Below are 11,874 nucleotides of genomic sequence, written 5' to 3'. Positions count from 1 at the left end.
GTGCTGGCTTTGCCTCTGGATGATTTTTCGTGCTATTTTCATCAGCAGGTTTAAAACTTTAAACAAACTTCCAAAAAGTGAGAAGGAGATGTACAGAGTGTTATAATTAGGTACTTCCATTACTGTTTTCACTCCCCCACTGTCTACATAAAGTCAGAGCATGGTCAGATATTTAACAGCTCCCTCTGAGCTAGTAGGGAGTTCATTTTAGACCAGTGAGACCTACAACTGGTTTTATCAGACAAGTTACTCTTCTCTGGAGCCCACTTGTGCCAAACGTCAGGTCCCTCCATCCATATTTTAAAAACTTCTGCCCAAGATCTCTCGGCTGTCTAACATCAAGGTCTAAACACTAGTTAGAGTCCTTTTCTAGCTGAAGGTGTGCTTAACAGTCATACCAGCTGCTCTAGAGTTTGTCTCTAAACTCTTTGTCCCCGTTTGTTTGATAAGTGCGGCTTACATTCAATTTAGCTATATTGAAGGCCACTGCAAGTATTTATTTTTTGTGAAACATCCAAGATAATAAAATCATCAATCTACTTCCCTGACACAGAGCAGGAAAGACGGGCATTAAAAAGATCTCATCCATCAGGGACCAGGTTCCTTTCTGCTTCAGAAATAGAGTTTTACTCGGTGTGTTAGATCAAGCCTGCCTGGTCATTCGAGTGTTATGGTAAGGCTGGTCCCAAGACGCTCATTTAGCTGTTTCCTGCCTCTGAACTTGACCTGACCTTATATTATTTATCACGCCTGAGGCATCAAACCACAGCTCAGTGCTTCAAGGGAAAAAGAAGTTCCACAAGGCGACGGCAATAAAGAGAGAGAAATCTAAGTCTTCACGTGATAGATGGAGGAAATGAAACTGATTTTCTCCACCCACTTCAGACAGAACTGTAAATGATAGTGGGCCAGCAGTGGACAAACATTGTTGAATCTACTGTGTGATTAAATGCAATTGTTTGATTACGATTGTGGCACTAATAGTATTATTCATACAGACTGGACATCCTCGAGAAGTTCCTGGGCGTATGTCACTACGACTCTTTGTATGTGTTACATCTTTCAGTAATGTATGAACTAAAAGCACAGTGAGGTGAGAACGCAGACAGGGAAAATCATTATGGAAAACAGTAGTGGGAAAAAAAGAGGTGAGAATGAGTCAAATGGAAAGGAAATGACCAAAACTGAGAAGGACAAGTACAATCCTTGTACAAAGAAACAGAAGAGAACCCGAAAACATCCACGAGGAAGGGAGCCTGAACTATCTGTTTTGCTAAATACAAAGTGGACCATCACTCAGGTACCTTTGGTAAGGAGTCGTCTCCTGATGGAGACCCTGTGGGTGGAGTCTGAGGTTCCGGAGGCACGGCCCGTCTTTCTCCATCATCACCTCTTCAGCTTACTGGCCAACGTACGCATGGCTACACTGCTGTGATCTGCCTCGGTTGCCCCAGCGCCTGTGTGCACTGTGCTGCTGCTCAAAGCCTGAAAAAAATAAAATAATAATAATCACAAGACATACATAAAGATAAAATCAGTCACTCTATCATGTTGCAGAAGAGAGAATGTGTTAAAGAACTGATACTTTGCATAATCTTTAAAAACTTCCAGTGTCTCACTGCGTCCAAAAACATGCACACAAAGTGAACTAACTAATGTGTTAGATGATGCTATGAACACATTTGTGAATGTGAAGTCATCCTGTCTGGTGACCCAGTTCAAACTCAGTGTGCTCAGTCCAGCCACCCACGGCTGCACAGATTACAAACAGAAAAAAAACTACAAAATGCATTCGATGTAGATTTAAAGGTACAACGAGATCCAAGGTCCCAATCTCCAGGGATCTTTTCACAGTATTAATAGCATAGTTTAATATTCGAATACAGCATGGTATCTCATGGCAAACAAATAACGGACCAGTGTGTTAACAGGTGAAAATGATGAGGTTCAAGGTCTACACCTTCTGATTATTACAGCATATAAACTTGATATTATGACCACCAATTTAATTACTTTGCAAAATGGGTGCTCGACCACTGATTAAGGGAAGCCGATTTGCAATTAGACGCCCCGTTGTGGAAAGATGTGGGTGGCTACAAGTTGTCTAATAAGTGTAAGTGTTGAGTTATAGACTTGTTCTATGAGATTAACTAAAGTACATTGCGGCGATTAATAACACGACCTCATTTGTGTTTCCTTTACATGTCCTGTCTACGAAAACAGATAAAAGACTTATGGAAAAAAGCTAAAGAAAGTTTGAATTCGTGACCATCTAAAACATTCATGGTCAAGTCAGCTGCTCTTCCAGCCTCACACACACACACAACACCACAACCACACCACACACCACACACACACAACCACACACACCCACACACACTCTCAACTTCTGTGGTCTTCAATATTGGTTATTCACTTAGGGGTCGTTACCACGCCAGGAACTAAAAAACCCAAACAACACTTTAATCTTTTACACTGTCACTCAAAAAAGTAGCAGACAGAGTAGAGCAGCCAGAGACAAGCATCACACAGACTTCTTATAGTACGAGGAGCATTTTGTCATCGCTAAACAAACATTCAAACCCCTCGCTGTAATAGCAGGGTAAGAGGAAGGAGAGCGGTGCCACGTTCTGCCAACGTTCTATTAACTGATGCTGGAGCAGAAGCAATTATGTATGGGAGTGGCATTAAACTGAGAGATAGAACGTTCACTCTTTGACTTCTGGAGACGATCAGTGCCGTACAACAGCAAACTGTCGAGTGGTGTTGTTTACTCATTTCCTGGGGGTGTTCTTTCTAATCGTTGACTATTGGCATTCATGAAAATGTTGCCTGTCCATCAGACACCAAGACTCTATAATGCACTGAAGTATTTCAAATCAACAAAAGACAGCCTTGCAAGATGTATCAAAATCGTTTGGACTATAAACTGACTTTAAATGACAACAACCAACATAATACATTGTGTCCACATATAAAAACACAATAAACACAAACTATGGAAGCAAAATTTCGGAAATTAAAACTTCAAACACCTCGCCCGGTGCAAGCAGCATCCATACACCCACACCGCCCTGACACACTGCTACCATCACTCACTTAAAGAATATTAATAAATCTTGTCCCGTCGATCCGTTCTCTTCTGTTCCTCTGACTTTCTGCTGCTGCTTTTTTCCAATTTCACTGAAGGGCTATAGTAAGTCACCGAGAGAGCAGTTCACTCTGAGTCTGAGCTCATTGGAGACGCAGAAGCAGCAGTGCAGAGAGTGAAGGATCAGATATCAGCGAGTCCATGAAATGTGTGTTCCCGGAGTCTGACTCAACACCCCCTGCCTCAGCTGTTCCGTCACTGCACGGTCACCACTGACCAAACACTACCTGTGTGTTGTCATACGGTAGGGGGGCACGAACAAGAGACAACAGACATAAAACACACGATCTGGACTCTGTGCCTGGGTCTTACAGCATTCGGGATTATTTGCTATCAAATCAAATTTTACTTGTATAGCCCAAAGTCACAAAGTAATTTGCCTCAGAGGGCTTACCAATGTAGGGAGTCACCCTCTGTCTTAGACCCTCGGTTCGAGTGACACAAAAAACCCTTTGAAAAGGGCAAAAAAGGTCGGAAGAAACCTCAGGGAGAGCCACAGAGGAGGGATCCGATCTCCCAGGCGGATCGACGTGCACACGATGTCACAAATCAACACAAACCATTCACCTGCCATATTATTTGAAGCTGTGGGGAGGCAGAAAACAACATGAAACCGCACAAACTCTCAAGAGAAAGGACCGGTAGGGTTTTGAACCAGGAACCTTCTGAGAGGCGGCAGTGCTAACCACTGCAACACTGTGCCACGCCCAGTTATACATAATACCAATAACTCTTAGATCTGCTTGGAAGACGCCTCAACATGATATGGAAACTTTCTATACTTCTCCTGGCCACACTTGCACACACGCATCATATTTCACATGACTTAAACACCGCATTTGCAAATGCAAATCAACACAAACAATTGTACACATTACAATGAATGATCAACATGATTACAGTTAGCAGTGGAACGTGGATGCGACATAGAGACAGATACAAGCACAGCAGCAGCAGCACATCTATTAAACTAACATATAAAACTGTAATACGATTGTGTAGCACGTACCGTAGTAATATGTGCTAGTGGCTGTTATGCCGGATCACCAGCAGCAAGATTGTCCATCTGAGAACCTGCTGGTCATGTTATATTTTTCCTTTCTTCCTAACTTAGGTGAGCATTAGAGAAAAAACTTCAATGAGTCCAGCTTTGTAACAGACACAGCTCCCCACAGGAGCAGACGCTGTGACAGCCGAGCAGCAGGAGACAGAGCTCGATGACAGAAACACTTTCTGGTTGATCAAAGCGCCTCGCCGCTGCACTTAACAAAACCGTCTGAAGGCGCTTTTTTAGCCCCTGGACCACAGCTCAGCAAGGCCGACAACCCGCACCCTCCGCTCCGGCTTGTCCCTCGCCCGGTGTGTGCAGACAGGTGGTCGCGTGTTTTCACAGTAAACCACAAGTTGGTACCAAAGTCTGTCCGTTGCTAGAGTGTTAGCTTCCTTACCTGCTGTCTCGGCTGCCCAGCTCCGGGCTACACATGCTCGCTGCCCTCCTCTCTTCACGTTCTGCGACACCAGCCGGGGTTCACAGGAGGCCCCGTCCGCGGTTCGAGCCGACCTAAGCAAGCCCACCGCACATTAATGTTGTGAATTGAGGTGTTTTTCGCGGGCTTTCGCGCCCGCGGATTGTGAACTTATGGAGGATCAGCTGGTCGAAACACTTCGTTCGGTGTCCATGGGCCAACGGAAAAAAGAGCCAGCGATGCGGCGTTATTGTTGTCCGTGTAGACTGACGGCAGATATTAAACCAGTTCCCGTGAGAGAAATAGCTACCCAAATGCTGGTACTGAGGGAATAATTTATTATTATAATATTATTATTATAATTAATTTTTTTATGATAACTGTCTCATATTACTATTATTTTGCACTGCAAATCTAATAGACTAGAGATCGATATAGATAGATAGATACTGATTAGATGCTAGATAGCAACTAGATGAAGATAGTAGATAGATATTATTTTTTTGTAGCTCGAGATAGATAGATAGATAGACTTGTGCTTGTCACTTATCAACTTATATATATCTATATAACTAATTAATAAGATTAATAATTAGAATGATATCCTATTTATATAGTTACATTCATATCTATCAATTACTTGATACTTCTTCCCATTACTTATACCCACACCCATTACGCTTATTTAATTATTTTTACTTATTAGTTTTTAACATCCATATTTTTATACTGATTTTATTCTTTTAGCTTATTTTATTCATTCTCCTCTACTGTCCATGCTTTTTCACATAGCTAGTGCTAGATCTCACAACATCATCTATGGGCAACTTTCAGAGTAACCTGCATATTATTTGGACTGTTGGGCAGGAGAGATAAACCAAACATGAAACCGCACCAAACTCACAGCTAGAAAGGACCTGCTAGGGTTTTGATTAACCAGGGGGAACTTCTGATCGTCGGCGGCCAGTGCTAACCACTTGAACACTGTGCCACGCCAGAGTTATACTTATTACATATAACTTCTAGTCATGCTTCGGAAGAACATCAACATGAATGGAAAGCTTTCATAGCTTCTCCTGCAACTTGCACCACCAGGTACATTATTAACCTGCATATGAAAACCAGCATTTGCCAAATGGAAAATCTGCAGACATCAGCATTTGACAGAAACAGCTCATTTGCTTCTTGGAGCAAAAACCCAATCACCCTAAGTATTTGACAAAACCAATTCACTCAGCATGTTGTTATAGACCCATGGTGGATTCGGGGTTGTACTAATAAACAAAATTGTTCTTAGTGGCGTCTGCTTCTGCTTAGATTAAAGTTTAAAAAACGAGGCGTTTTATACATCTTGGAGCGGTGATTATATTGTATTTCATCTACCTTCAGTTTAGGACAGGTGTTGGCATCAGGCTTTAAGGGCCAAAGTATTGCTTCACAACAATGTTATGTTCACTCACTCCTCCTCATCTGGTTGCGCTTATAAATTGTTTTGTTATTCAGTGGATGTCACTGAGGACAAAACATCGTATTTATATAGGGTGTGTTATGTTGTCCGATGTACCAACTGGGAGGAAAAGCTAATTAAACTCATTCCATAAAACTGAAATTTAAACATAAATTATGCAAGATTACATCCAAACAAAATAAAAGAGAAGGAAAGAGGAGGAAATAATAAAAACCAAAAAAACAAAAAACAGGACAGAAAATCATATCAACGGAATGTTACGCCTGGAAGACAGTTTTCTGTCTTTTAACAAACTGAGTCCAATCCGCTTTCAATGACCCAGTAACGAGAATATCCAGTTATGGAAGAACGCACTCCGTTTGAAATGAAATACTCCTGTTCCCTTCTGGGCTATCAGGCTCAGCAACGTGTGAGAGAGGGTATAAAAAGTTTTGTTTTCATACCCGAAGGGATCAATTAAACTGACGATGGATGCGCACCTTAAGGGAATTTCAGATTTCTTCTTTTCTTCTTCTTCTTTTGGTGGACAACTTTTGTGTACAAAAATGAAAGCTTTAGCAGAGACACAGAGACACACACACACACACACACACACACACACACACACACACAAATACGCAAGCTTTCTACACACAAAACGCGCACACTCTTTTTTTCAGTCTGCAAAGCTGCTCTGCATAAAAGCATAATCTCTAACATACAAGTTGCAAAAAATAAGTTGTCTTCTGCGTTCAATACAATGATTCACACGGAGCCGATCAGTGGACAACGAGAAGGAGGAGGGAAAAAGAGAGAGGAAGGAGAGAAGACAACCACAAGAAGACATGGAAGGAGCAGAGGGTTGTGTGCTGGCTTTGCCTCTTTTCATCAGCAGGATTAAAACTTTAACAACTTCCAAAAAGGTGAGAAGGAGATGTACAGAGTGTTATAATTAGGTACTTCAATTACTTTTTTCACTCCCCCCACTGTCTACATAAAGGTCAGAGCATAGGGTCAGATATTTAACAGCTCCCTCTGAGCTAGTAGGGGAGTTACGTTTTAGACCAGTGAGACCTACAACTGGCTTTTATCAGAACAAGTACTCTTCTCTGGAGCCCACTTGTGCCAAACGTCAGGTCCCTCCCATCCATATTTTAAAAACTTCTACCCAAAGATCTCTCGGCTGTCTAACATCAAGGTCTAAACACTAAGTTAGAGCCCTCTTTTCTAGCTGAAGGTGTGCTTAACAGTCATACCAGCTGCTATAGAGTTTGTCTCTAAACTCTTTGTCCCAGTTTGTTTGATAAGTGCTGGCTTACATTCAATTTAGCTATATTGAAGGCCACTGCAAGTATTTATTTTTTTGTGAAACAATCCAAGATAATAAAATCATCAATCATACTTCCCTGACAAGAGCAGGAAAGACGGCCAATAAAAAGATCTCATCCATCAGGGACCAGGTTCCTTTCTGCTTCAGAAATAGAGTTTTACTCGGTGTGTTAGATCAAGCCTGCCATGGTCATTTCGAGTGTTATGGTAAGGACTGGTCCCAAGATGGCTCATTTAGCTGTTTCCTGCCTCTGAACTTGACCTGACCTTATATTATTATCACGCCTGAGAGCATCAAACCACACTGCTTCAGTGCTTCAAGGGAAAAAAGAGCGACGGCAATAAAGAGAGAGAAATCTAAGTCTCTCACGTGATAGACTGGAGGAAATGAAACTGATTTTCTCCACCCACATTCAGACAGAACTGTAAATGATAGTGGGCCAGCAGTGGACAAACATTGTTGAATCTACTGGTGATTAAATGCAATGTTCTGATTGATAATTTACATTGTGGCACTAATAGTATACTTCATACAGACTGGAACATCCTCGAGAAGTTCCTGGGCGTATGTCACTACGAATCTTGTGATAATGTGTTACATCTTTCAGTACATGTATGAACTAAAAGCACAGTGAGGTGAGAACGCAGACAGGGAAAATCATTATGGAAAACAGTAGTGGGAAAAAAAGAAGTGAGAATGAGTCAAATGGAAAGGAAATGACAAAACTGAGAAGGACAAGAACAATCCTTGTACAAAGAAACAGAAGAAGAATCCGAAACATCCACCGAGGAAGGGGAGCATGAACTAGTCTGTTTTGCTAAATACACGATGGACAAAGTGGACCATCACTCAGGTACCTTTGGTAAGGAGTCGGTCCCTGATGGAGACCCTGTGGGTGGAGTCTGAGGTTCCGGAGGCACGGCCCGTCTTTCCTCCATCATCCCTCTTCAGCTTACTGGCCAACGTAAGCATGGCTACACTGCTGTGATCTGCCTCGGTCTGCCCCACGCTGCACTGTGCTGCACTGTGCTGCTGCTCAAAAGCCTGAAAAAGAAATAATAATAATCACACAGACATACATAAAAGATAAATCAGTCACTCTCATCATGTTGCAGAAGAGAGAATGTGTTAAAGAACTGGTTACTTTTGCAATAATCGTTTAAAAACTTTGCTCCAGTGTCTCACGTGGTCCAAAAACATGCACACAAGGTGAACTAACTAATGTGTTAGATGATGATATGAACGCATTTGTGAATGTGAACGGTCGTCCTGTCTGGTGACCCATTCAAGTTCAAACTCAGTGTGCTCAGTCCAGCCACCCATGACGCTGCACAGATTACACATGAATAGACAGATGTAAAAAAAAACTACAAAGATGAATTAGATTAGATTTAAAGGTAAAAGAGATCCAAGGTCCAATCTCAGGGATCTTTTCACAGCTATTAATACGACATATAGTAATATTAGAATACAGCATGGATCTCATGGCAAAAAGATAAAGACAAGTGTTTAACAGGTGAAGTCTACACATTCTGATTATTACAGCAATAAACTGACTATTATGACACAATTTAATTACTTTGGAATAATGGAGTGCTCGACACTGATTAAGGGAAGCCGATTGCAATTAGACGCCCCGTTGTGGAAAGATGTGCGGGGCTACAAGTTGTCTAATAAGTATAAGTGTTGAGTTATAGACTTGTTATATGAGATTAATTAAAGTAAATTGAGGCGATTAATAACACGACCTCCATTTGTGTTTCCTTTACACATGTCCTGTCTACGAAAACAGATAAAAGACTTACGGAAAAAGCTAAAGAAAGTTGAATTCTGATCATCTAAACATTCATGGTCAAGTCAAGCTTGCTCTCAGACACACACACACACACTCTAACTTCTGTGGTCTTCAATATTGGTTATTCACTTATGGGGTCATTACACGCAACAGGAAACTAAAAAAAAAACTAACACGTTATATCTTTTACACTGTCACTCAAAAAAGAAGCAGCCAGAGACAAGCATCACACAGACTTCTTATAGTACGAGGAGCATTTTGTCATCGCTAAACAACATTCAACACCCTCGCTGTAATAGCAGGGTAAGAGGAAGACAGTGGTGCCACGCTTCTGCCAACGTTCCTATTAATGATGCTGGAGCAGGAAGCAATTGTGTATGGGCGTGGCATTAAACTGAGAGATAGAAGCGTTCACTCTTTGACTTCTGGAGACGATCAGTGCCTGAAACAGCAAACTGCCTGAGTGGTTGTTTACTCATTTCCTGGGGGTGTTCTTTCTAATCGTTGATAATTTGGCATTCACTGAAAATGCTGCCTGTCCAATCAGACACCAAGATCTATAATGCATTGAAGTATTTCAAATCAAGAAAAGACAGCCTGGCAAGGATGTATCAAAATCGTTGGACTATAAACTGACTTTAAAAGACAAAAAACAAACATAATACATTGTGTCAACATATAAAAATCACAATAAACAAAACTATGGAAGCAAAATTTCAGGAAATTTAAAACATTTAAACACCTCGCCCGGTGCAAGCAGCATCCATACAGCCCAACATCCGCCCTGACAAACTGCTGACATCACTCACTTAACAGAATATTAATACAATCTTGCTCCCGTTGATCCGTTCTCGTCTGTTCCTTTGACTTTCTGCTGCTGCTTTTTTCAATTTCACTGAAGGGCTATAGTAACCTCACCGAGAGAGCAGTTCACTCTGAGCCTGAGCTCACTGCAGGAGCAGTAGCAGCAGCAGTAGCAGAGAGTGAAGGGATCAGATATCAGCGAGTCCATGAAATGTGTGTCACGGAGTCTGACTCAACACCCACCTGCCTCAGCTGTCAGTCACTGCACGGTCACACTGACAAACACTACCTGGGTGTTAGTCATAGGAGGGGCACGAACAGAGACAACAGACAAACACACAGACTGACTCTGTGCCTGGGTTTTACAGCATATCGGGATTATTTGCTATCAAATCAAATTTTATTTGTATAGCCCAAAGTCACAAAGTACATTTGCCTCAGAGGGCTTTACAATCTGTCCTTAGACCCTCGGTTCGAGTGACACAAAAAACCCTTTGAACAGGGAAAAAAGGTGGAAGAAACCCCAGGAAGAGCCACAGAGGAGGGATCCCTCTCCCAGGACGGACGGACGTGCAATAGAAGTCACAAATCAACACAAACATTCACCTGCATATTATTTGGACTGTGGGAGGAGAGAAAACAAACATGAAACCGCACAAACTCCACAGAGAAAGGACCTGGATAGGGTTTGAACCAGGAACCTTCTTGATGAGGCGGCAGTGCTAACCACTGCAACCCCGTGCCACGCCAAGTTATACATTAATTACAATAACTCTAGTAATGCTTAGGAAGAAGCATCAACATGATGAAACTTTCTATGCTTCTCCTGCACACTTGCACACACACATACATATTCACATGCCTTGTAAACAGCATTTGCAAAATGGAAATCAACACAAACATATTGTACAATTACAATGAATGATCAAATGATTACAGTAGCAGTGGAACCTGTGATAGAGATAGAGACACACAGATGCGCAGCAGCAAATCATAAACTAACTATAAACTGTAATACAGATATGGTAGCAGTAGTGACAGTAGTAATATGTGCAGTGGATGTCATGCAGGACCACAGCAGCAGCCACGGTCCATGAGAACCTGCTGGACATGGTTAATCCTAACTTAGTGAGCATATAGAGAAAAAACTACATGAGTCCAGCTAATGTAACAGACACAGGCTCCCACAGGAGAGGACCTGCTATGACACCGAGCAGCAGGTGAGACAGACTCGATGACAGAAACACTTTTATGAGTTGATCCAGCGCCTCGCCGCTGCACTCAACAAACCGTATGAACGAGCCGCTATCACCGCTGACCACAGCTTAGACAGCCGACAACCAGACCCTCCGCTCCGGCTTGTCCCTCGCACGGTGTGTCGCAGACCCGGTGGTCGGTGTTTTCAGTCAGTAAACACAAGTTGTTACCAAAGTCTGTCCGTGCTAGCCGCTGTTAGCTTCCTTTACCTGCTGTCTCCGAGCTGCCGCTCCGGGCTACACCATGCTCCGCTGCCCTCCTCTCTTCACGTCTGCGACACCAGCCGGAGGTTACAGGAGGCCCGTCCCGCGGTGAGGAGCCGCACATTAATGTGTGAACGAGGGTTTTTCGGGGCTTTCGCAGCGGATGTGAACTGATTGAGGATCAGCTGTCAGAACTTCGTTCCGGTGTCATGGGCAACGGAAGAGCAGGCAATTGCGGCCGTTATTGTTGTCCGTGTAGACATGACGGCAGATAAACAGTTCCGCTGAGAGAAATAGTCACCAAACATGCTGATACTGAGGGAATATTTATTATTATAATAATATTTATTATTATAACAATTATTATTACTAACTGTCTAATTTACTATTACTTGCAACGCAAAAAAATAGCTAGATAGAT

The 11,874-nt window shown here is 42.3% G+C and overlaps 1 protein-coding gene across 1 annotated transcript in view; it reads right to left on the bottom strand.

The window, feature by feature from the left end:
• The window catches only part of ube2f (ubiquitin-conjugating enzyme E2F (putative)), a 49,191-nt gene extending 37,491 nt beyond the window's left edge, over positions 1-11,700 (bottom strand). Inside the window, exons 1-2 of the mRNA XM_027290996.1 lie at positions 11,460-11,700; positions 8,252-8,438 (exon numbers count right to left, since the gene is read on the bottom strand). Coding sequence (XP_027146797.1) covers positions 8,252-8,366 — 115 coding nt within the window. The 5' untranslated portion in view covers positions 8,367-8,438; positions 11,460-11,700. The remainder of the gene's footprint in view (positions 1-8,251; positions 8,439-11,459) is intronic.
• Between the last annotated feature and the right edge of the window lie 174 nt (positions 11,701-11,874).

This window comes from Larimichthys crocea, chromosome XVIII, assembly GCF_000972845.2.
Source record: "Larimichthys crocea isolate SSNF chromosome XVIII, L_crocea_2.0, whole genome shotgun sequence".
Classification (NCBI taxonomy): domain Eukaryota; kingdom Metazoa; phylum Chordata; class Actinopteri; family Sciaenidae; genus Larimichthys; species Larimichthys crocea.
The sequence above is the reverse complement of the archived record's forward strand: the minus strand, read 5'-3'. Positions and strand labels throughout refer to the sequence as shown.